General features: G+C 36.5%; 2 protein-coding genes across 4 annotated transcripts; one reads left to right on the top strand and one right to left on the bottom strand.

Moving 5' to 3' along the window:
- The first annotated feature begins 738 nt into the window (after positions 1-738).
- LOC103720260 (enoyl-[acyl-carrier-protein] reductase [NADH] 1, chloroplastic-like) lies at positions 739-8,424 on the top strand. Of its 2 annotated transcripts, none has more exons than XM_008809876.5 (13): positions 739-995; positions 1,936-2,250; positions 5,742-5,851; positions 5,944-5,999; positions 6,128-6,212; positions 6,365-6,412; positions 6,593-6,667; positions 6,745-6,856; positions 7,175-7,226; positions 7,319-7,370; positions 7,483-7,540; positions 7,790-7,888; positions 7,982-8,424. In XM_008809876.5, exons 2-13 carry the CDS (start codon positions 1,974-1,976, stop codon positions 8,110-8,112), a joined length of 1,155 nt encoding a protein of 384 aa, XP_008808098.1. In that variant the 5' UTR covers positions 739-995; positions 1,936-1,973; the 3' UTR covers positions 8,113-8,424. The 2 variants fall into 2 exon arrangements, with proteins under 2 accessions (XP_008808098.1, XP_008808099.1); XM_008809877.5 differs by having other exon boundaries at positions 744-995; positions 1,924-2,250.
- Positions 8,425-12,314: 3,890 nt separating this feature from the next.
- LOC103720259 (Nse4, component of Smc5/6 DNA repair complex) lies at positions 12,315-23,922 on the bottom strand. 2 transcript variants are annotated; one of them, XM_008809873.5, is made up of 8 exons: positions 23,663-23,922; positions 23,387-23,586; positions 23,176-23,256; positions 16,935-17,184; positions 16,644-16,734; positions 13,760-13,973; positions 13,579-13,670; positions 12,315-12,981 (listed from the first exon to the last, which is right to left on the bottom strand). In XM_008809873.5, the coding sequence occupies exons 2-8, from the start codon at positions 23,541-23,543 to the stop codon at positions 12,721-12,723; spliced, it is 1,146 nt and encodes a 381-aa protein (XP_008808095.1). In that variant the 5' UTR covers positions 23,544-23,586; positions 23,663-23,922; the 3' UTR covers positions 12,315-12,720. The 2 variants fall into 2 exon arrangements, with proteins under 2 accessions (XP_008808095.1, XP_008808094.1); XM_008809872.5 differs by having other exon boundaries at positions 23,387-23,554.
- Between the last annotated feature and the right edge of the window lie 1,252 nt (positions 23,923-25,174).

Genomic DNA, 25,174 nt, shown 5'->3' with positions numbered 1-25,174 from the left:
TATTGATACATAGTTTTCAGAATACGGTGTTTACTAATATACAGTATATAGTCAGTCAATACACATATATCAAATTAGTCGTCTAATAACTCAATACATACATCGACTGAGAAAGATTCTAGAGGAGGAGAAAGAGGAGAGATGTGACGAGATAGACAAATAGATTTTTTTAAAAAAATAATCGGACAGAGGGACTCCATTAGTAGGAGTCCCCTCCTGTCTTTCCTTTTTATTTTCCACTGAAAAACCCGTGCCAAGGGTTACATGGCAAGAAAATAAACGGTCCCAAGTGCTGGTACACGCACTAAAAGATTTTTGTTCGTTGCATAACGAGACAAGGTTAGTCCATGCAATAGGGCTACATGGGCCTTCTACGAGATGCAATGCGATCGCGTGCTGGCCCATGAGCATATAGCCTTGTGCCCACGAAAGCACAATGACATTTATTCACCAAATTTTACTCGGAAAAGAAAAACACGTGTCAATCAGTAACACAACAACTACGAGTTTCGTTATTGGTAGCCGTCATCAAATCTCACGCTCTGATCCCCAGTCCTTGCAGTAGCTGAGCAACCCCCTAACCGTGACTCACCTCTCTCTCTCTCTCTCTCTCTCTCTCTCTCTCTCTCTCTCTCTTGAGTTCTGGCTGTAGTTTTCCACGTGACACCCACGTAGAGCGAGCCAGAGTGAGCTCAGCCCAATTCGGCTATTCGAATCCAAATCCCTCGCTGAGCCCTAACCCTAGCCACGGACATGGGCTCGCTCGCTAGCCCGCGCCCTCGATATCTCCGAACCGCCGAGCCTCGGTCTCATCGAAACCGATTTCGGCCGTTGCTTAAATCCTCCCTGTCGTTGCTCCCCTGGCTTTTAGATCTCGGAGAACTTCGAAGGAGCTTGGCGTCGACAGCAACGAGGAGGGGAGGGCGTTCTCTCTAGTTCTAGAACAGATCGGAGGAGAGAAACCCCGCTTGGGGCGGCGCGGCTTCGTTCGAGAGGTAAAGTCTCACCCATGTTGGAATGGAGAAGTTTTATTTACGTATATATGTTTATGGTGATGGTTTATATTTGGTCTTTTTCGTTCTTTGGATTGACGAGAAAAATGCGGTTTTGAGTTAATCCGTAGCTTTAAATACTGGTTAATTTGGCCTTTTTGTGTTATTCGGGGTTTCTTGGGGGCACTTGGTTTCTGTTTGGCAAACGGATTCGCGCGAATTCTTACTCCTTGTCAAGTGTTCTTGTTCTTTTATCTCTGTCATGTTTTATACTGTATTATTTTAGAGTTTGGATTACTTTGGAGCAAGTCTGAGGAAAAAGTTCTTGAAAGCCGTAAGCTCGTGTTTTTTAATGTGGAAGATGTTGGTTACGTGGTAACTTAATCCATTATTTGCGAACAAATGAGAATTTCTTGAATCTGCTGAACTTCCAGGTTTTTTTGTCTATTACTAAAGTGATGCTTAGTCTGGCATTTAAATAATTTTCACATTCTACGTAATTTCACTTGCGGTACGCTTACAATTTCTATGGCGAATCATGTTTTTTTTTTTTCCTTCCAAATTTATTTCAACCTTAAACAATTTTATTATGGTGATAAGTTATATCGTGGTTTAGCATTTTCCTTGGACATTAGGAATTGGTGTTTCGGGTAAAGTGATACGTTCAACTTAACGTGAATATTCCAATATGTAACATTAGTTAATCCATGGATGTAGTATGTTATTTTTCTTTATAATATGTTCTTTATGGTGTGATCTAGATTTTGATATAATATGTTTGCATACATTTTTTTCCCTCATAATTAGTTTTTTTTTCTTTTGTTCATAATGGATGCTGTTTTCTTTTTCTACTGATGTTTCTCCAGCATGCATCATTTTTGTTGAGTTGGCAGGGAAACAAATATATTGTGCTTACTATTCCTTACGGCAGGGTTTTGTGCAGATTCACAATTTTGTAATCAGAACCTTATCTGATAGAAAATGGCGACAGTGGCAGCTGGGGGCCTGCAAATGGCAGCCACAAGGCCTTGCATCTCTTCTTCCAGTAGAATGTTCATGTCAGGTGCCACAATTTTAGGGGTGGATGTAAAAGGAATGTGCCAGGCTAAATTTGCAAGCTCTTCTCATGTCTCCTCTGTTAAACCGCTTTGCCAAAGCTTCACGTCTGCTCCTCTGAAGTTCACTAGCATTGTTACAAGGGCTATGTCTGGTGAAACTGAGAAAGGGGTTGCTTTGGGATTGCCTATTGATCTGAGAGGTAAAAGATCTATTGGTTATTTACTTATTTTCTTATACTCAAGTAGATTTTTGTGTTGTTCTTTTACTTACTTTACTGTTGTAACAACCCAGGACCTCACCCAAAATAGCTAGCTAATAAGTATTTTTTAGATTCCTTAGTCTTATATAAGTATCCAAGTTTTTCTCGATGAATAATCGATATGGAACTAAACACACGCCCGCACGAGTCCTCACATACTTCCCCTATTTAATCTCTAACGTCCTCGTTAAATTAAGGGTCCAAATCCATTCAAATCTAATTACAAACACCATGATCAGCCCATGGCAGTCTCAATAAGCTCGTGCTGCAATGGCTCCTAGTTCACATGGACCATAGACCGAGTCCGCTCTGATATCATTTGTCACAATCTAGGACATTACTCAAAATAGCTAGCCGGAAGGTATTTTTTTGGATTTCTTGGTCCTATATAAATACCCAAGATCTTTCAGACGAATAGTAATATGGGAATAAATAAGTGCCCACACAGATCCTCACAACTGCATGGCTTAATTTACATTGGGTCACCTTTCCTTAGCAGAGACTTTAATTTTTTTATGGATATTTGGTTTATTCTTGACTGAAAGAGACTTTTGGAATTAAACTTGTAATGCTTGCTCCAAATTGGATTTTCCAAGCAGTTTCATGTAAATAATTTAATGTGAACATTTAGCAGTATTTAATTGAAAGCTGCAACCAGTGGGGAAAAAGGCTTGATTTTTATGGTTACATTTTAAATGAAACCATACAATGTGGCTTTCTGTTATTCCTCTTTCCCCTTTATTAATTAACAAATAAGATGATAATTCAGTGAATGTGTTGTGTGCCATGCTGAATCTTTAATGTTTACATGACCCAAATCATATAAAAGTCAAAATGGGTCTCAATCCAACCTTACATGCCTAGTTAAGAATCCATTATCTCTATCACCAAAAAATAATCTGTCATCTTTTCTGTCTCTTGCTGCTCTTAATTTGTTGTCCCACTCTCCTAAATCCTTGTCATCACATCATTGTTTATTCTTTTTTCTTCTTCCACAAAAATATAGCAGGTTAAAAATATGAAAAATGAAAAACCTGGAAAATGTGAATATTGTGCACTCATTATGAGAAATGTTCATGTCTTACTAAGTTTCTGTTCTCCTTAAATGCATTGCTTTCAGTATTTCTGAATCTGCTAGGATTTTACTGTGATATTGATGCAAACTTGTTTGGTATTAATATGATATTGCTTTGAATTTCCACTTATGACTTATGTCTCTTTTTCTTTCCCCCTGTCAGGCTGTTTCTCTTTTTTTTCTTCATTTTCCATAATTCTATGCTTTTTTTCTAATAAGAATTGATTAACTAATAAGAACTGATTAATTCTCTGGAGAGCACAAAATGTTGAGAAGAGCTGGAGAGGATTCTACTGCCTTTGTTTCTGACATGTACCACATGAATTTCACCATGTTGATGGGAACTCATCACCAATGATATTCTACTGCAGCTCCTTAGACCTCTCAACTTACAAATATCTGCTTAGCCTTTCTCAAGCCATGATTACCTATTCCTTTATATAAAAAAAGAATTAAAAGAAATTTTACAATGCTAGACAAAGTTTTTTCCTGATCTGATTCATTGGAATAGTAGATTCTTCGTCATTACACATTGTGGATGATTTCTCCCAGATGCTAATTAAGAAGCCCCAAAGGGTTGACAAGCATTGTTTTCTACAGTCAGTTGCAGTGGCAAATCCAAAAGACCATGTCTCTATTTTGATTGATAATTCCTCAATAAGGATTATGTTCTAGGTCATATAAGCTGATGAAATATCCAATGATTTTTTCCGGCATCAAACTAGTAAGGAAGAGAAATTAAAGTTTCTTAAGCATTTGGTTGTTTGTTTTAGTTAAGAATTTTTTTTCGATGGATGTAGTAGATAACCAAATCACCTTTGTATGTTTCTATTTGAATATACCAAAAACACAATGATTTTGTCCTAGTGCAAGTTTCCAAACTTTTGATCAGCTTTATGAATGATCCCCTTTTTTCTTTTGCCAATTACACTTGTTTTATTTTCACAATCACAGGCATTAATACCTTTCATATCCATTCTTCTGGGTCCGCATTATGTATCCAACTGCAACATTGTTTCCAATTTGTTGCACGTTTTCCAAATGAGAGATGCTTGCAAATTGCAATCTACTACTGTTATTAAAACAAATCAGTATTTCTCTTCTATTTTTAGTTGGAACAATCATTTAATGAGTTAGAGTTTCCAACCATATGTTGTGTTTTCTACTTGGAAATTCTGCAATAGATTTTCCAGGAATAATTACTTAGTGCAATCCATACAGGTCAAAATACAATTTCGGGCAAAAAACTTGTTGACTTGAGTTCCTCTAAATGCCAAAAATTCCATAGGTGTGGTTTCTATCGTCATGCTTATGTTTTTTATCTGTTTTGCAACTTGTCTCGGATGGTAGTGAAACCATTAGTACATTCACAAATATGTACTATCTAGTTATTCCTATTATGGGCTCTTTTAAAGGCTATATTCTCTGCTAAGAATTTTCCAAATTGTCACTTGGCAAACCACTATTCATGCTTCTTATTTGCTGTGCTATTTTCCCATCTGTTCATAGTTAAGCCCTTCTCCCTATTGAAACATCTGCCAGTTTTTGTTGAAAATGATCTTCTCAATCCATTCTTCTTTAATTTATTTTCTACACGTGCCGTTTCTAAGCTACTTCTATTGCACTAAATTTCTAATGCTATCTTTGTTTTGTTACCAATCCACATAACATACCCATCCTTGAGCTGCTCATCCTATGATTGCAATATCTGTATCACCTGAAAAGATGACATGGTACATCATTGTAGGCCATTTTGATGTCATACAAATAATTCCCTGCTGTGATCCCACATATTTTATAATATCTGGACTAGGAAATTTTACCCTCAACTTCATTCTTTACAGCAGGATTTTTCAAATAGCACAGTCTGCAACATTGCATTAAAATTAATTTCAAAGAAGGATTCCGGAAATAATAGTTGGAGCAGATGTTTGTAATTCTTTGATATTCATGTCAAGGAGGTGTTTGTCACTGTTATAATGTAGGGTACAAGTAAATATTGATGATTCTGTTATGATGTTCTCTGAAGTCCTGCTGCTTAGGGAGATCCTTATGAAGCTAATATCCTGTACCCTTCTCACAGCTTTGGTTTCATTATAAAGTTGCCTGTTTGTTAGTTGAATGCTCCTGATGGCTGCAGTTCTGGTTTCCTTGTTGTCTTCATCCAAGTATCTGCAATTATCTTTTATTTTTTTGCTTAACCTGGTCAGTTTAAGAACATGTTTTCACCACAATTGTTTTTTTTTTTTTTTACTTATTTCAGTTGCAACCTTGTTGTATCATACAAATGATTATGCATAGCAAGATGAACGACGAAACTTTGGATTATAGTTCTGCATGTTTTCTTTTTCTTCAGGTAAAAGGGCATTTATTGCTGGTATAGCTGATGATAATGGCTATGGCTGGGCAATTGCTAAGGCTCTTGCTGCTGCTGGTGCTGAAATTCTCGTTGGTACATGGGTGCCTGTATGTAATCTGCATTCTGTTATCTGTGGCTATAGGAGGTATTGAACTAGCTTTTATTGTTTGACTCATATTGAGAACTTTACCAATTGCAGGCACTTAACATTTTCGAGACTAGCTTAAGACGCGGCAAATTCGATGAGTCACGCCGGTGTGTACCAAGCTTTCTATGTTATTCTACTATATTTGCATAGTTAGATCTCCCCGTCGAGTGGTAGCACAAGTTGGTGAGGACATTGATTTTACATTGTGAGATAGGTGATGTTTCTCATGTTGCAGGTTGCCCAATGGGTCTCTTATGGAGATAATCAAAGTATACCCATTGGATGCAGTTTATGATACTCCTGAGGATGTTCCTGATGATGTAAGATGGAAAAGTCCTTTTTTTTAATTTTATTTTGCTCCCCCCACCACCCCACCCCACCCCCCCACCCCAAAAAAAAAACACCCTTTCTTTTTCTTTACCCTCCATCTGGTTGGTTGGCTACGAAGTCTGCTTTGCATGTTTTTGTACAGGTCAGAACTAATAAACGTTATTCTGGTACCTCAAGTTGGACTGTGAAGGTAGGGTAATACATCCTTGCTTTGATTCCTTCAATATGTTCATGGAACGCTAGGGGCTTTTCCATCATTTTACAACCATATATCTTCATTCTCCGTGACCACTTAATTTTATGATGAGGATTCCCAGGTTATTCAGATGCCTTTGTCAGCTTCTTACCATGCAAGCTCCCTTCTTTGTAGGAAGTAGCTGAATCTGTCAAGAACGATTTTGGAAGTATAGACATTCTTGTGCATTCACTTGCAAATGGACCAGAGGTACATTAGGTCGCATTTCTTTTCCTTTTTCATTTTGAGCATCAACTGTATATGTATATATGGTTCCGCATATGCAGGTTACCAAACCTCTCTTGGAGACATCTAGAAAGGGATATCTTGCTGCTATATCTGCATCAAGTTACTCTTTTGTATCGCTACTTAAGCATTTCCTTCCAATAATGAATCCAGGTTTGTTAAAGTGGTTCCTTTATTGTTTTTCCTTCTTTGTTTGTTGTTATGGTCTCCTATGCTTCTTGAATTCCATATTATGTAATACTTATAGGTGATTAACTGCCTGGATTAGCCCTTCACCTTATTTTATTGATCATTTACAATCATCACCATGGGTTCAGAGGCTTTTACTATAGGCTAAATTCTCTGGAATTCGGGAACATTATTGTGGTCTAAAGCCAATTGTCAGCACTCAGCATAGCAATATTTACCTGTTCACTCTTTTGCTAGATGATATAGTGCAAAATTAAAATTTTATCATTGTACTTACTGCAGGTGGTGCTTCAATCTCCTTGACATACATTGCTTCTGAAAGGACCATTCCTGGGTATACTCTCTTAACTAACTGAAGAAGCAGTTAAGGCATTGAGTGTATGTCTTCAAGGCTAGGTATGATGCTTTTGTGTATAACTTTTGCAGGTATGGTGGAGGCATGAGTTCAGCAAAAGCAGCCCTAGAGAGTGATACCAAAGTATGTTCATGACTCCCGTACCCCCTTCAGATGGTTCATATTCATATTTTACTGCTGATTGTTTTAGTCTGTAACTGCTTTTTTTTTTTATGCATACTTTTTGGTTATGCAGGTGTTAGCTTTTGAAGCAGGGAGGAAGGGCAAGATTAGAGTGAATACAATATCTGCAGGTAATTCTCTTGGAATTTTCCATATGGCAGATGTCAAAAGGAAACTGCTGGATGTTTCTATCAATCTTCCTGATAAAATTTAATTGTGTTATGAACGCAAGCCCCTGATGTGATGGATGAATTAGTAGCCTTATGAATACCATTGAAAGGTTTGGTTAGAGTCTTGATTTTGGTGTTTTTCATGCACAAGTGGCTCTTCTGCTACTGAGTTGTTTGATTTACATTTCAAACTTAAAAACATACTTTCAGGCCCCTTGGGAAGCCGTGCTGCAAAGGCCATTGGATTCATCGAGAAGATGATAGAATATTCTTATGCCAATGCACCATTGCAGAAAGAACTGTTAGCAGGTAAAAAATTGCAAGATCATCCTAGTGTAGCTCTTCTTTTTTTCTCCCTTGAAGTTTCAAATGTACTTATTCTCGTTTGGGGCAATGGTACAGATGAAGTTGGCAATACGGCAGCATTCCTTGTGTCTCCTTTAGCTTCAGCAATAACTGGCTCCGTGGTTTATGCTGACAATGGGTTAAACACCATGGGACTTGCCACTGACAGCCCAACGCTAGCAGTGTAGATTTCAGGGACATATTTATTAGGTTGTCAAATGCCCGGCTTCGGTTTTAGTGTCCTGTTCAGAGGCTTTGTATGCCATGAATAAAGAGTGAGTTAGGGTTTGAATTTTATCTGAGATGACAAGCACCTACTTTCTTCAGATGAACAGGATTCCAAAAGCTCAAGTTTTGTCAGTAGCTTCATATGAGAGAGTAAAATTTGGGAGGAAGTCATGGCCGGTGTTCACTTACTTCTTTTGGCTGTGATTTCAGGTTTGAGTGCTTCCAAACTCAGGCTATACTTCACATGATTCATCCTTCTGATGTTCTTAGAATCTTCAAGCTTCTTTAGTTTAATATCTTGAGCTTGTCCGTGTTGCAATAAGTTGGGTAATAGACATTAGCTTTACGTTTAAAGTGAACTAATAAGAAAATGTGAAGAAAATCCTACAGGTTCAACAAAGTGAAACAAACAAATCGTTTTTGTGTTTTCTAATGCCAACTTCTTAAATTTGCACAATTAATCAACTATGCAATGCCCTTATTGACTAAATGTATGGCCACTTAATTGATATCTTTTATTATGAAGCAACCCATGCTCTTTCGTTTGGAAATCTGAAGTAGTCGCCAGGAAGGTTTTACTTTCAAAATTATATGGTTATAAAGGACCAGCTCAGTTTCATTTGACTGAATCTGCTGCAATCTCAGTTGCTGCAACTAGCGTATGATTTGAGATACCTCACGATTAATTTTAACTATATATTTGCGCCAGATGGTAGCATTCCAGCATTTTGCGAAATTGGCTGTTTATTGACCACAGTGGTTGATCACATCAAAGCAACGTGAATTAGCTCGATATATTACTTTTTGAGGGAAACTAATACAATGTAAAATAGTTTCTCCTATTATGATTTTAATACTATGTCAAGTATAATACAACACACACGCACGCATATATATATATATATATATATATATGTATATGTGTATATATATATATATAATATATATATATATATATATATATATATATATATATATATATATATATATATATATATATATATATATATATATATGAATGTATCATAATGCATAATATTAAAACTTAATGCAAGAAGAATTTATTTTTACATTTTTTTTACCATAACATCAGAAAAAACGGTCCCTCTTGAACTTATTTGCCCACACCCTAAAATGAATACAAACATTTAGATTAGCATTGTAGTGCTTTAACCATCCAGAACTGATATGTTTGAGAACAAACTAGAGAAAGCGTGCATGGTATGCCCTTCGTTTCTTTTGTACTGTTTGTATACTTTAGAAAAAAAAAAACTGGAGAATAAAAATTATCTAGTAACTGCGTGATGCACCATGCGATTAGGAAAAAAATCACTCTAGTTTTTAGCAGTTTCGGGTATTTGGATATTAATTGGAATATTTATAAGAAATAATCTCTGGGCAGAATTAGCTATTATAACAGCTAGCAGTACCTTTTATAACTGGCTTCTAAGTATGATCGTTACTCCTTAGGCTTTATGAAGTGTACTTTCAAAGTTGAAAATCCATTAATTACTAATCATTGCAACTAGTCATTTCAATTAGCCATTATAAATAATCATTCCAACTAGCCATCATAAACTAGTTGTTTTAACTAGCCAATAACCAAAAAAGATTAGGTATCTGTATATATCCTTCTTTCACAAATATCTGACTCTCCCCTCTAATAGTCTAATATCCTCTACTGCCTGCCTATTACTAGAATTTCTTTTATCCAATATGGATATGATTCTGTGAATCACAGGCAAGGAATAAACAACAACTATAAGATGTAAATCACTTTCCCCAGATTATACGAAGGTGTAACAAAAAAGTGACCTTATCACACCTCAGTCTTGTCAGGTGTTACACATATCAAGGAAGTTCTTGAAGCTCATTTGGCGATGTAAAGGGAAGTTTCATTTGGAAACTCTATGTTTGTCAAGCACTTGCACAATGTTTGATGACAAATAATTTCTTCTGTCATACTAGCATGCTAGTGTTGAGGAGCAAGCAATAATGTTTATGAATATATTATCAATGAATTCAAGCAACAGCACTACTGTACCAAAGCAATTACAGCATATAGCAATGAAACTATAAATTGACACTTTGGGCAAGTTTTGGACCCTATCGTGGAGCTTACCAGATACTAATATATGTCTTCCATTGACCATTAACCTCCACAAATTAAAAACAATCATAAACCTCTTTATTTTGAGATATATCTTTATTGATGAACCAAATGTTCATTTTTTATAGGCATGTGATGACTTTTTATCTTGCACTGTGGGACTCCATAAGTGTTATTGATGATATACTTACGTCCATGATAGTTGGGGTAGGTAGACATGCAAGAACTGTAGCGTAATTGAAAGCAAACTTTATCTCATATTGATATGGTTGTATGTAATTTTCACTTTTGTTTTCATAAATGCATGGGCTAGTTAGGAAGGCTCAACTTTCGATGCTAGAGTATTGCAACATGCACTGGATTCTAGTATCTTTCATTGTCCACATAGTAAGTAGGTAAGTATTATTTGGTGGATTATAAGGAAAAAGTAAAGCCAGGCCTAATAAAGCATTCAACTTTCAACATGCACAGCTTAGAATTCATATCTAGTATGTTATTGAAAGATGCATTTTCTAATTTTATAGATGGCTACACATCATCCAATCGACTCAAACTGATAGTGTAGTGGCGTAATTGATGCTATGTAACTCTATATGTATTTATATTATCAATGATAGATGGCTTAACAACAATATTATTGATGTTGATCCAAGCAAAATTATTAATGCACCTAATGATGAACAACCGCCAATATTGGAATTATTAAGCAAGACCAAATTGGTGAAAACATATGAAAAGATAACACGACTGAAAGAAGGCGTAAAAAATCTAATAAACTACTGTGTGAAGTTAGCTCACTAATTTCATGCATATTAGTTATTCAGTACCTATTATATATAACAAAAATGTTTTGAGAAATTTTTCAATAAAACCATGATTAATATTCGCTACAAAGTAGGAACATCAACTATCATAGCATTTAATGTTGCGCACTTACTTAATATTTGGAAAGAAGCAAGGCAATCCAAATGCATTAGAAGAGTGCAAGTTACAACCATTTCTATCCTCCATCAACCAAACCGCTCTCTAGTCCTCCCTCGGAGATAAATATCTCACGATTATCTTTGCTGTTTTTGAAGATTTTATGGCCTTTAACATATCTCAAGCCAAGAAATCTAGCAGCTCATTGAAAATATTAGTACACCTACTGATGGAGTAAATGGAGCACTCACCAGCAGGTTGGCTATTCTTCTCCATAGCCCGGATGCATTGCTCAGAGTCCTCAATCCGCATAACTAAATACTCCAGCTAAAATTTAGTTACTACACCAGCTTTAGTCTTGGTCTTTTTTACTACTCCCTTGTTAACCACTATAGCAGATCTTGGGGTAGGTAGTTGTTAAGTGGCAGGTGGTTGCACCTACAAGATGGGAGGATTCATGTCATTCGACGACCCATATTCGATAATCACCATCTTACAACAAATTTAGAAGTTAAAAACAAAAATAGGAATCAATACTAGGGATAGAACAACCTAAGATGGATTGAATTCTTGGAATGTTCCTTTGGGGACAGGGTGGTTTCTGGCATCCACACGACGACACCATTATGGCCAGAGAAGGCTGCAATGTTCACAACACCAAGAAACCGCGTACAAGTATTTCCATTAACAGACTTCTAAAGCAAACCCGAATTTACAAGCTTTTGCCACGAGATTAACATAGTGCAAAAGCCATTACAAAAACTGTGTCAAGTCCATTATTTTTTCTAGGTAAACCAGGAGATTGTAATAAAGGGTATATGATCCCATAGAGTCAGCCAACAGGAGAAGATTGGAAGGATGATTAGAAGCAAACAGATACGTCATGATCAGCAACAAAATTAGCGACACAGTCTGCCGGAGTAATCAAGTAGTCAGTTTTCCGCGCAGCTTTTTACACCAACGAGATGCTTCTGATCTTACAGCTCATGCTTTGCAATTGGCTGCCACCATTGCCTGACGACTAGTTAGGACATGTCAAAAATTTAGACATAATGAATCTATAGAGAGAGATCGATCCACTATCACCAGCTTTTGTGAAATTAGGCATACAAAGTGACAACTTATAAAAGATACCAGAAACAGAAGGAAACATTTACTGCATCGTAGAATTCCTCCCAACAAACTCATTGCAGATTTGAAATTAGGAATGCAAATGGACAGCCAGCAGGCCCATCGAAAATTGTTGAAATCCTTGGCCCTGAACTGGGATATTTGCATCACTATTCGAAACATAATTAAACCGCATGACATCGTTTTAGAAAATGAATTCGACAGGATTCCACTGTTTCAACAGAAGAACCATGTAATAATATAGCAAAAGAAAAAAGAAACAATATGGCAATGACAAATAGGTTTATGGTAATGACTAATGGGTACATGCTAATGACTAACACATGTACAAATGAAAACCACACTGCATGTAAGTTAGAATAAAGTAGCTAACGAAACAGAACAGCAGAGACATGGAGGTACATTGTCAAGGGCCAACACAGAGTCGCCTACCCTTGCGCCTGGGTGGAGGTTCACCTGAAGGATCTTTTTCTGGTGTATCCTCAACAACTGTTTCTTCTTGTATTATCAAGCCCCTATTTCGGGTCAACTTTCTGATAGGCGTTGAAGGTGCAGCAGACTGAGAATCCCCATCTGGTGGCTCTGCTTGTAAAGAGGTGCTGCACATACTTGGGCCACTCCTATGAGGCATCAGCTCTTCCCCAGACCCAACACTATCCATCATTAACTGCAAAGCAGGATAACAAACAAAACAAGCATATAACGGATGAGTCATGAGACTATTTGCTCCTGCAACAGGGAGGAAAGAAGAGGAAGGGGGATCAGAAAGAAGTAAATTTTGGCAACAAAAGCAGGGGCATTTTCCTACAGTACTTGTGAGGCAGCTCCTTGCAAACTCAAATTTCACAATGATAAAAAGGAAAGATAAGTTTAAATATAACAAGAAAGAGAACAGGTGATCCTTCAAATTTTGAAAATTTTCTTGTGGGTCGCAACCTGAAGGCCATGTACTTGGACAAAATTGAGAAGACCAACAAAAATCAAGATCTTCACATAAAGCAATCCGTTTCTGTAGGATATTAGGATTCCTTTTATCATTTCTCACAACATTGTCCCTCTTTTGATGCTATTCAATATGAACAGTTTCACGCATTGGCTTCACTCCAGTAGCTACGCTATAAATCATACCATTTGTTATCTCTTTACAAGTTCGAAAAAGAAATCGCTTTCATGAGCACTAAAATTAGGTATCCATGACCACTTTAAATAAATAAATGATGCAAAGAGTAATCAAATTCCCAAGAAAGAGTTTGTCTTTTCATACCTTCCAATCTTTAAAATCAAATCTGAATACGAAATGGTTGTAAGAGACATCCCCTGAGGCTACTGCAGTAGCAGCAGGTGCATTCCTTGGAGCTAAAAGAGACATATTTTCATTAGTATCAATACAAGAGAAACTTAAATAGAGTGGTGTGAAAAGCCTAATTTTGTTTATAAAGACTTACAAACAAAATGATGTCCATCATTCACAGATATTTCCGCTCTCCCATCTTTCACCAGAAATGACAGGGCAAATATGTTCTCCACAGTTTGCGCAAAAGATACTCTGTTTAGAACCAGGTTCTGAAGTCCTACACGTCTCTTCTTTCTCAATATGTTGAACATGGTTGCCATGTTCTTATCAGTATCAGTTTTTTCTTCTGGTTGAGCCTCATCAAGCTGAAAAAACAGAAAAAAATTGTCATCTAAAAGAAAACTATGTCATTGATTACAAATCATGAAACCATATTGTTTTGGAAGCGCGACCAGCCCAGTAGTTTGCTCTTCCTGGAGGTCTTTTTGTAAAATCTCATTTTACAAGCTTCAATATTCCAACATGGTGCTGCTCCATGGCAGATGTGATGTTTTTCTGGTGGCAATGCCAGGCAGCGCACAGAGGGCAGCTTGTTGGGAGGATAAGCACAAACAGCAAATAATGATGCTTAAAAGGGCCTCCAACATGGGCTATCGATAGTTCACAAGGTGGACTATGGGGCCCTTGTGACCTACATGACGTAGCCCATTGCTTCAAGGGTCAATCTTGATTTGCTAATAAAAGAATCAAAAAAAAAGAACAAAGTTAACCTTGTACTAAAAGGTAATCCGTATGGCCAGGTGTTATGCTGGAATTGGTGTTCTCAATCACGGCTTGGCCCTGTATCCTACAAAGCCCTTTAATTATACCATATTCCTCATACTATATGGCATTGCATTTTCATTTTTTTCCCATGATTACATACGGCAGCTCAGAGAATCAGAGAATCATTTTTTTTTTCATTAATTGAAATGCCACCAAATGGCTACTAGGTAGACCAGTTTTTAAAATAAAAAAAAAAAAAATCAGTGCCTTCCTAAACGGTCTTGCACATTCTTGATTTCTCCATTTTTATGGAATCATATTGTTGCCGCCAAAATCCAAGTCAAAGAGATCGGACAAACTTTAAGCTGAATAGATTACACGAGCTAGTGAATGGCGAGTGCCCGACTATGGATGTGCTTAGATGAAGAGATATGCTAAGAGTCCAACCTAAAAGTAAGAGAAATAACACAAAATGTTGCCAGATTTTGCCGACAAGAAATCTTTCGATGTCTAAATCAGACAAGAATTTTGGGGAACAGTAGAAATTTAAGAATAGTGAAAGCAAGAGTGTTAGCATGAGACAACGTACGGTCCCTCGAGTGTAGATTGTATAAAGTGAGGGTCAACGCCCGTTACCGAGTAAGGTAGACATGTGCCTTAACTGCTTGGTAACCACCCCCTCATTATGCATGTCGTTGGGCTTAACTACGCGGGACATACGTTCAGGAGCCGAGCTGTAACCGTCACCAATTGGAAGAGTTTTAAATGGCTTTCTGGTGAGATGCCATTTGTTGGTTTTATTATGTCGGATCCAATGCATATCACATATATTTATGGTAATCTTTTGCCCTTGCATTAATCATATGTTTACATAATAACTACAGTTGATGTATCATGTGTAACACTACATAAGATAGTTTATGGCAATTATGGCCCAATGATAGTATATTTTGTGTCCTTGTTTCCAAAAACCATATACTAATAAAGTTATAGGTGCCATGTGGAACAATCCAAGACCTCACCAGCTAATTGAAAGGTGTTATTTGGCTTCTTTGACCCTAAATAAGTACTCAAGATCTATCTAATGTATAGTCAATATGGGACTACAAACACACCTACTCGAATCCTCACATACTCATCCCATTTAAGCTCTCTTACTATGCTAAGGGTCCAAATCCATTCAAATATAATCTCAAGTACCACGATCGGCCCATGGTTGGCCCTAATGGGCCCATATTGCAGTGTTCCTCTAGTCCACATAGGTAATGGGCCGGGTTCGCTCTAATACCATTTGTAGCAACTTAGGATTTTATCCATAAAAGCTAGATAGAAAATATTATTGCTTGCAATCTAGAATTGAAACCTAACTCTTTGTAGGACAAGATGATTTGTGCTAAATATAATTTCTCAACATCTTAGTAGGCTATAGTATACCTTGTGGATGCTCTCTTATTGAATGCTTAATTATGTAGAACCATTTCATTTGGATGGTAGCCTCTGATGACCAGGTAAATGTCTATCATGACCCTTGGATTTCTAATGTTGCTTTAAAGGTTTGGCCTACTTTTTTCTAATGTGAATGTGGATGCTGGGAATTGGTAGGCAACTGATTCCATAAGTGATGATAGAGTTTGGAATAGAAGGAAATTATTATCTGCCTTCCTAGTTGAAATGGTGGATAATGTTTGTAAAATGCCTACGCCTAAAAGGATTTGGCCTAATCAGCTTTGTTGGGGTAAGAACAGACAGGTCAAAGTAATAGCTCTTATTTTACATAAATTTGCAAATTACATACTATCGAGAGGGTAAAAATGTTTTGGTGGACACCATTGTGGTGCAGAATTTCTTGCAAATTTGGATTGCACAGAAGACGAGTTCTTAATGCAAACTCTCTGTCCTGTGCTTTGTACCCGGACTATGAGGGGTTACTCGCTGATATTTTAGACGAAATAAAAAAATATATTTTAGGACCCCCAGAAGAATGTTTTAACATCTAAAAGAACCCTCATTTTGCATTCATCCTACAAATCGTGAAGATTTTTCTTGCAACTGCATATGCGATGGACCAGCAGCAAATAGAAAGTACTTGCCACTTGATTGACTAAGTAGGGAACAAACTTGAGAGATAACAGATAAGAAGTGACAGTCATTAAAAAAAAACTAAATAATTTTTTAAAATAGGTCGGCAACTAAAACAATCTTAAAAAAAGGAAGAAACTCTGTAAGGTACAAAGAGAGATAGTGGGAGCTAGACTCTTGGAGCAACTAACCTCCTCAGGACGACTGTTTTCAGTTGGCCTTGTCGGTTTTCTGTGAACCACAGCCTTGCGTTGTTTCATTTGAGTACTCATAGGACCAATCCTACATCATATATAACAAGGAGAGAAAAGTTAATAGACCGAAACAATTGCATATAAATCAGAGAAAAGTTAATAGATAGAAACAATTGCATATAAATCAGTTTAAGTTCCTCAAAATCCAGCCCCAGCAAGCTAAATTCACCAAAAAGAGAAACAATATTTAATACCTAAATTGGTATAACGGTTAGGAAGGTTCCTTACATTGTGCAGCATCCAGGGACCTTTCTAGAAATATGAGATACAGCAATGCCAACTTCTGCCCAAGAAATCATGTTGTGAGCACTATCAACATTCGCACGTCCATCTCGTTGTCCGAAGTTCCTGAGCAATGCAGTTACAAAATCTGCTGGAGTCACTCCATCATTGCTTTGAGACCTAACCGATGTAACCAGTGTGTTAGCAATGTCCAATAGAGCCTCCGCATCCGCCACTTGTTCTCTAGGCTTTTGAACTGTGGCCACATGAATACAACGAGAATGAGGAATTTGGCAGTTATTACATGATCATCTCATACCAGTAAAAAGGTTGCAAGTGGAAGAAAGAGAGAAAGAATGGCGGGGAAAAGAACAATGAAGTTCTAAAAGAGTAAGGGTTCAATGGGTCAGTGCAAAGATCAAAATACAGCATTCTGTGTCTTAGCTCAGAGCCAAATAGATTTATTGATCTCCCAAAAGCCACTAGGAGAGTCCCCTTTTCACAAGGCTTGATATAATGGGTTTCTTTTTTTTTTTGCTACTCCAATGAACTAGAACATGCAGCAAGGGATAGACTAATGGTGGTTCATGAATCATCAGACTCTTCAACCATGAGTCATATCTAACATAATCTAAGCATCAATGGAGCCAGAAAAATATTAAATAACCATTATGTTGATAAGAATGAATAGAAGGGTTAATTAGCAGAGTCATAGGGGGTGTTAAAAAGAATTAGGAAATGTGGTTAGAGAGCCTTGTACAAGAAAAGCAAGTGTAAAAAAAGTTCCATTCTGCTCACAGGTGAATCAATAGGCCAGACTTAGACTTTTTTTTTCAAGAACAAGGACAGGAGAAAATGGACCTAGGGTATTCAAAGTAATAAAAAGGCAAAGTCATTGCTTCAGTTTTAAGAATCATAAAAACCTTCAGTTTTAAATGAATCCCTAATTGTAGTTATTGATCATTTGACAATATTTTAGCATTTCCTCTGTCCATGAAATTATCTTCCACTGACATCAGAACACCAAATGTTCTAGCAAAGTCATAATATTCTGCTTTAGGATAATCAACAGCGGTGTGGTTGTTGTCCATTACAAAATTCATATACAGGGTAGGCAGTAAAATCATATCAAGATATTCATGCTTAAGACAGTAACCCATTTGTTCCCTTGGGGATTGCTAAGGTGCATTTTTTCACCATTTTTTTTCAAAAAACGAGACTAATCTTAGCCGTTCATTGTTTGGGATTATAATAGAAAATTTAGATTAACTAGTAGAGCCAGTGTCCACCCGCGCCATGCAAATCAATGCGCTTTCCTCCCATCTCTCACCCTCGTCCTCCATCCTCAATTCTGTTTTGCAGAATTTCTCCCATGCTGTTCCCAATGTAACCCTCCCTCCCTCCATTCCCTTGTCAATTGCCCCAAACCCCTACAAGAAATGGCTTCGCAAAGCTCACCCACTACTTCTTCGACAATGCCCGTAACCGCCATGGTGCTGCCGCCGTCATGTTGGAGCCCTATGACAAGGGCCTTGGCCACTCTTTATACTACATCCACCTCGACGCCCCCGTCTACCACCGCCTCCTCCAAGGTCCACCACTCCAAGGAAACCATCACCTTCTGCACCATCTTCGGCACCTCCATCAGCGCCAACACCACCCCTTCTCTCTCCACTACCCTCGCCGACCTCGACATCAAGCAAGCTGCCGACATGGTGCAAGGAAGCAACGTCGGAGCGTTCGTGGGAGGAAGTAGCATCAAAGCGGATGAAGAATGAGCTTGTTTTCTCATAAACACGTTATAAATTAATCTTTCAAAAAGATGATGAAAATAAAATCTTCATTAACAATAAAGGGTGTCGTACCACAAACAATGATAGCTCATTCCAAGTTTCTTCATGGTTTTGAAACCAAAATGTTTGATTCTTTTCGAACTTAGCCTTGGTCTTCTTGAAAGCCTGCTCTGCAATGATAGCTTCACTGCCATTAGCTTGTTTGATCTCTAAGTGGGATTTTTGATAGAATCCAATACCCCTTAGGTCCCGTTTGGCAAAGCTTTTCGAAAGCTAGAAAGCATTTTTTAGCCCTCCAAATGCATTTTTTTTGGGGGTCGGGTCCAAAGAAGAAGAAGGAAGGAGGAGTCGGCTGGGTGTTGAGAAGAAGAAACAGAGCAGTGCTCTGTTCTTGGGAAGAAGAAGAACATAAAAAAAAAAATATTTTATGTTGGAAGTCCACCGTGGGAGTGGGAGAGAAAAAAAAAAGATATTACTTATTTTTATTTTATTGTTATCTGTAGAAGAAAGAAGCATTAGGCCTCATCTTCAATCTTTTTACTTTTTGTGATCATTTCTTTTTATGAAATCTTTTAATGCAATCCATTAATTTTTCTTTTATGCAATTCATGTTTTAGGTTAAGTTTAATTCTTGCAGTTTGTTTTATGCATTCAAAAATTCTCGTTTTAGTTGCAAATTTATGAAATTTTCTTTCATGCAGTCTATGTTCCAGGCTTTAATCTCCCTAAGCACTGTTTTCATCCATTTTAATTTATGCAAAAACTCTTCTTTGATTGATTAAATAAATGCTTTTCGAATTTAAGTAATTGTCTTTCTGTTAATTTCAATTAGAAAACATTCTCTGGTAGTCCAGGGAATCATTCAACATCCTCAAGATAATGTTTTCCTTTTATCATTCAAAAATCGATTTCAAATCCGAGTAAACGTTCTAATTTTTAAGCAACTCCAATCGCCTCCCTGTGGATCGACCTCTTACAACCACTATTCTTCGAGTAGAACAGGTAAGAGTAAATTAAATTTAAACTTTTGTTCGTCGGTTCTAACAACGATCTGTCTAGCATATTTTTAGGTAGACAGGAATCGGACGAACAATGATGGTGTTTGGTAAAAAATCTGGAAGCTATTTTGGCTTCGCCAAAAAGCTGAAAAAGGTCTACTTGGGAGAAGCTCGATTTTGAAACTTCTCCCCAAAAATGCTTTCGGACATATGTCGGAAAGCTATTTTAGCTTTACCATAATTTTTGTAATGACCAAAATGCCCATGAACAAATGTATACTTGATATGATATTATGTTATATTATATTATATCATATCATGTACATTATGATACTATAAATATATTATATTATGTTAGTACATTATTATATTATATTATACTATTATAATAATATAATCATACATTGCTATATTATATTATAACATATCATGTCATATCTTATTATATATCTTGTATAATAATATTGTATCATACTACATTATATTATAATAATATATTATGCTATATATTTTATGCAATTATATTTTTGATATATAATAATAAATTATTATATTTTAGAATGTCATACCTTTTCATATTATATTATTCTACTATACTACATAATATTACATTATGTTATAATTATAATACAATATTATATTACATTACATTATAATAATATACTATGTAATATTATTATGTTGCATTATAATAATATTATACTATGCATTAGTACATTACTATAACATATCATATCATATTATATTATGTTATATTATTATACTATAGTATATAACATTATATTACACTATATTATAATAATAATATATTATATTCCAAAATATGTCATAATATATTACACTGCAATAATATTATACTATGTCATAATGTCTTAAAATATAATAATATATAATATTATATTATATTGTACTCCGCTATACAATACTATGTAATATCCTTCATTATCATTTTATTATGCCAAAAGCATTTTAGCGGTTTGGTTATCAAATATATGTTAAAGTTCCACGGCACTTCGGAAATGTAGTGACCAAAGAGTAATTAGCTTTTTGTCAAAGCTTTACTTCCAAAAGCTCTACTTCCAAAAGCTCAAAAAACTCTACTACCAATAGCAATCCCAAACAGGGCCTTCATGTATCGGCAATAAAATCATCAAACCCAAAGGCTATTGCCGCCTCTACCTTGGCTCCGTACACTTGGAAGATGGATCCTCATCAAAGCGGGAAAAAAATCGCTGCTTATAACCATCCCGTTGTGACCCCTAAAAGCCGACTAAATTACCAGATTATCCACACGTTTTTAGCCCATGGATTTTGTCCAAACTACAATACTTGCCATCTGTACCTAAACTTTCCACCAGCTATAATGGGTTGCTTTTGAGAAAAATATGCATTATTCATCATCCAATAAATGGTGAACAAAAATTAAGAATCTATTATATATAACATTTTAGGAAGCATTGTAGCAAATCCCTTGTTCCCTTAAATCAATATGGGACCTTACTCTTTCTTGCAGCCGAGAAAGGACAATCTAAGGCCTTCTATCCAATAAACTGTACAAGAAATAAGTTGACCAGATAACTTTATTGAACAAAAATGACCAATTAATATATCATTCACCGAATTATATAAGCATGGGCCTTACACATTATAATGACGTAAACTTGTCAAACAATTTATGAAAGGTTTTGTTAAACCCTTGAAAAAGCAAGAATAAGAAAACAATCAAATACGTTCAGAATAGAAAAATCTAACTATTTGGCTAGCTCTCCGCTAGTCATCAACCATTGATTTTCAATTAGATTCAAGATTGTCAGTACCCTTCTACCTTCTTTATCCTGCTTCTCTTCTACTTATTTCTTGGCTTCATCCCCAAACTATCAAATCCATTCCCCATTATTTTCATTTAGTTTTAAAAAGCTTAGAAAGCTATGTTTCTAGTCCAAATGCATATTAACTTGATGGTAAAAAAACAAATGGACATAGAAGCATCTAGTAAGATTGCATAATTATCCCTTCTTTCTTTATTTCCTTTATTGTTAGGCCTAAACCTTTTATGTATATCACCAAGAATATAGGTTAACATGTAGAACAACATCCAAAGAATACAAATTTTCAATGGATAACCACATGGTTAAATTATTTCCAGCTTAATTCTCTAACTGACAAAGCCTGTAAGTATAAACTGAATTAAAACACTAGCGAACACAGTTTAGATGGGTGGTTAATTAGAGATGCCAACATGACCTTAACTCACAGAGTCTAAACAATTATGGCCTCAATTGAACCTCCACATGCACCTCTTGCCCTCTACCCAAAGGACATGGATAATATGGAGAGATGCCAACTGACTGAACAAGGCCAAGCACAGCAGGTAGTGCTGCTTAATTAGACCATTATTGTTGAATGCAAGAAACATATCAGTTCAAGATAAGAGCTCTCTCAAAACACAAAGTATCATTAATGAGTTAGAGGGGAAAATGGATCGAGCTGATATCCATCCAAATCTGTTTGTGTATCCAAAACAATCCAATTTAGTATGCAGATTTCAGCATCTAAACTACTTCTGCACCTATATCTGTAATCCACCAAATAGAAGCAAGTAGAAATGTGGATAAACATATTGCCGATCTATAATTGAACCATTAACATTGAGACTTCTAACCCAAAAATCTACTCTAGTCGTGTTTTTAGGATTTAGTAAAAGGTGATGTGATTAAGTGAATGTAAGCAGCTTCTTGTGGTTTTTTATAGTTTATACAATGTTAACTGGAGTCCAGCATGTGCAAGCAATCCAGTATTTCATTTCTCTTCTATCAAGAGATGCATGTTGAAAATGGAAGGGATCAGCCAATCCTTTTTTTTGTGCGTGTGTGTTTGTGTTTTTTTTTTTGGAAAAGGAATTTGTATTTTCATTAGTTTTTTAGAACAAAAGAGAGAACAAATCCACCAACAGCCACATCCAAAATTCCAATCCAACTAATAGAAGCAGATAAGGATATGCATGTACCAATCCATTCAGCCTTGTAACATATAGTCAAGTAGATTTCAGTGCACAACAACCAAGACATAGGCGATCTGAGTAATTGTTTATATGGTCACCTTCCAATTATGGCTTCCCCTTGTTGCAATCCAATCTTTCAAAAGCTTTCTCGTTAAGTGTACTAACCAATAAATAAAAGCCTATCAAGTATGTCAATTGTAAAGGAATGCCAGCAATGATACTGAACCTTTTAAAACAACAATAAGTTACCTAATCTGAAGCTATAATCTGCCTGCTTCCTAAAGTTAATAAAAATTCAGCAAAACTAATTCACAGATACTATACCAGTTTAGCTGAGCTAAGGTCATTAGATTCACCGAAAAGAAGCATAGTACAGAGACATACAATTTCAATGTTTTTCTAAAATTCTACAAGTAGATACAAGATAATCTGCAAACAAATTTAAAAATACGTGCCTAGATGATGCAGATTCTCCACTTCACTGATGATCGAATTGAACTTGTCAGAATCCACTCTGCTAATATCCTCCCTCTCATCTGCAAACGACACTAACTGATTGGCAGCAAAGAAAACAACCTAGAAACCAGAGAGGAAGAAGAACAAAGGGAAAAGAAAAGAAAGACTGATACAAACATAAGAACTCGGCAGAGGGACTCGAATACATACCACTGATTAGATTCCTGACGGCCAAGTATCGAGACCTAAGAACCCGCCGCTCCGTCACCCCTTGCAAACCTTTCCCCCTGCTGCCCTCCCCCGCTTCCCCTTCCCTGGTCTCCTCTCTCTCTCTCACCCCCGTCTCCCTCTTCACGGCCCTCACCATGGCTGAAGATCCTACGACCACACAAAGTAAAGCCGGAAAAACACTAGAATCAAGAAGCAGAGTTACAGGTCGATATCAAGAGAATTACACGAAATTAAGCTTGGATGCGAAGCTATTACCTTGGAAGCTCGATCTCGAAGCCCTAACCCTAACCCTGACCCCAAACGTTGAGATTGGGACGGCGGAAACGGAGAACGGCAGGAGAAGCGTCGAGGTTTCGAGCGCGCAAAGGAGTGCTTAACGACTTCGACCCTTCGAGGGATCGAAGTCAGGTATCCTTGGAAAAGATTTCAATGGCGCGCGCGCTCTCCGCTAGAATTTTTTTTTAGAATTCTGGCTGGCTGCGAACCGTGCCCGTGGAGGCTCTCTCCTAATATATACCCTATGATTTAAATTAAATAAAAAAATATATATTGGGTTTGATAGATGGGTCCCACTCGAGAAAGATCCGAAATAGAAGGGCGTTTATCAAAGATCCGACGGGTTTGAGAATCAATTGCTCAAATGCGTGGCAGAGGTCTATTTGCTACTCTTCAAATCTTTTTCCTTTTTTTTTTTTTTTTTTTTTTTTTTTTTTTTTTTTTTTTTTTTTTTTTGCTAAGTTGGGTGGATTCCATCTGAAAAATACGAATGCATCCAATAAGATTAAAAAAATAATAATAAGTTTATTCGCGTATACGTCCCTTGCCCTCTTGAGGTGTTTAAAACTAGAAGGCAATGGAGTTTGTGTAACATGGTTGGGCTCTAAGAATAAAAGTTCTATGATGCGCACATATATACAAGGCAAGTTTCTATTTTGCTATATTTTCTTTGGCTTCACTTTAAAAAAAACCCCAAAAATTAAATTAGGATTGGCCTTCTTGTACTAACGAAGTTCATTTGCTCTATAATTAAAAAAAAGAAAATCGCAAGCATGAAAAGACGTCATCGGTTCACATCCTCTTTTCTTTCTCGTCGAGTCTCTCTCCACCCATTCTCTTTCTAGTCAAGCCATCTCTTTCGTTCATGAGGCATTCCTTCTCTTCTCCGTTCTTTTCTCATCCTCCAAATCCTTCTATCTTTTCCAAAATCAAAGAAACTTACAATATGTATAAAAAAACCAGCGAGTCTATATCATCTAGTCATGTATTATGTAGCAATGAACACCATATTCTAAAAATTGTGTATCGATTTATCTAAAGATTCTTTCTTCTTTTCTTTTTTTTCCAAATCTAGTGATTTATCTCACCAAGATTTGTTCTTTTTCCCAATTTTATCGGTTTATTTTGGCAAAAATTGTTATTGTTATTGATATCACGCCCAATGGATTTACTGTTATTTATCTTGCCTTTTGAGTGATATGAATGATAAGTTATCCTTCAGTCTTCTCTGCTTTGTTTATCAATCAATTTTGTTATTTTTGTTATTTTTAATTCTTGGTATTTTTTGTTGTCAGCTTAATTTGAAGATAATCGTTATCATCGACTACCCAAACATTGGTAACAAGTTTTGCCTCACCTTTATGGTTGTTTCCTTTTTTTTCTCTATGAAGCATTCTGTTTGTAAATTAGCATGCCTAGTTTTTTTTGGAAAAATGCGTATAACCTCATCCAGTTTTAAAATTTGGCTGTCAATCAAGTTTCAGCAGGAAA

The sequence above is a fragment of the Phoenix dactylifera genome, chromosome 2 (genome assembly GCF_051530095.1).
Source record: "Phoenix dactylifera cultivar Ajwa chromosome 2, Ajwa_hap1_PhDact_Kaust_v1.1, whole genome shotgun sequence".
NCBI classification, from domain to species: domain Eukaryota; kingdom Viridiplantae; phylum Streptophyta; class Magnoliopsida; order Arecales; family Arecaceae; genus Phoenix; species Phoenix dactylifera.
This window is presented reverse-complemented; position numbering and strand designations above follow the sequence as displayed.

What these genes read in the sequence shown, in the direction of transcription:
- LOC103720259 (XM_008809873.5), bottom strand. Translation starts at nt 23,543, where the DNA reads ATGGTGAGGGCCGTGAAGAGGGAGACGGGGGTGAGAGAGAGAGAGGAG. An exon ending in CGTCAGGAATCTAATCAGTG is followed by an intron (nt 23,257 to 23,386) that starts GTATGTATTCGA and finishes TGTCGTTTGCAG; the next exon opens with ATGAGAGGGAGGATATTAGC. An exon ending in GGAGAATCTGCATCATCTAG is followed by an intron (nt 17,185 to 23,175) that starts GCACGTATTTTT and finishes ATGTGGCCACAG; the next exon opens with TTCAAAAGCCTAGAGAACAA.
- LOC103720260 (XM_008809876.5), top strand. Translation starts at nt 1,974, where the DNA reads ATGGCGACAGTGGCAGCTGGGGGCCTGCAAATGGCAGCCACAAGGCCT. An exon ending in CTGAGGATGTTCCTGATGAT is followed by an intron (nt 6,213 to 6,364) that starts GTAAGATGGAAA and finishes GTTTTTGTACAG; the next exon opens with GTCAGAACTAATAAACGTTA. An exon ending in CACTTGCAAATGGACCAGAG is followed by an intron (nt 6,668 to 6,744) that starts GTACATTAGGTC and finishes CCGCATATGCAG; the next exon opens with GTTACCAAACCTCTCTTGGA.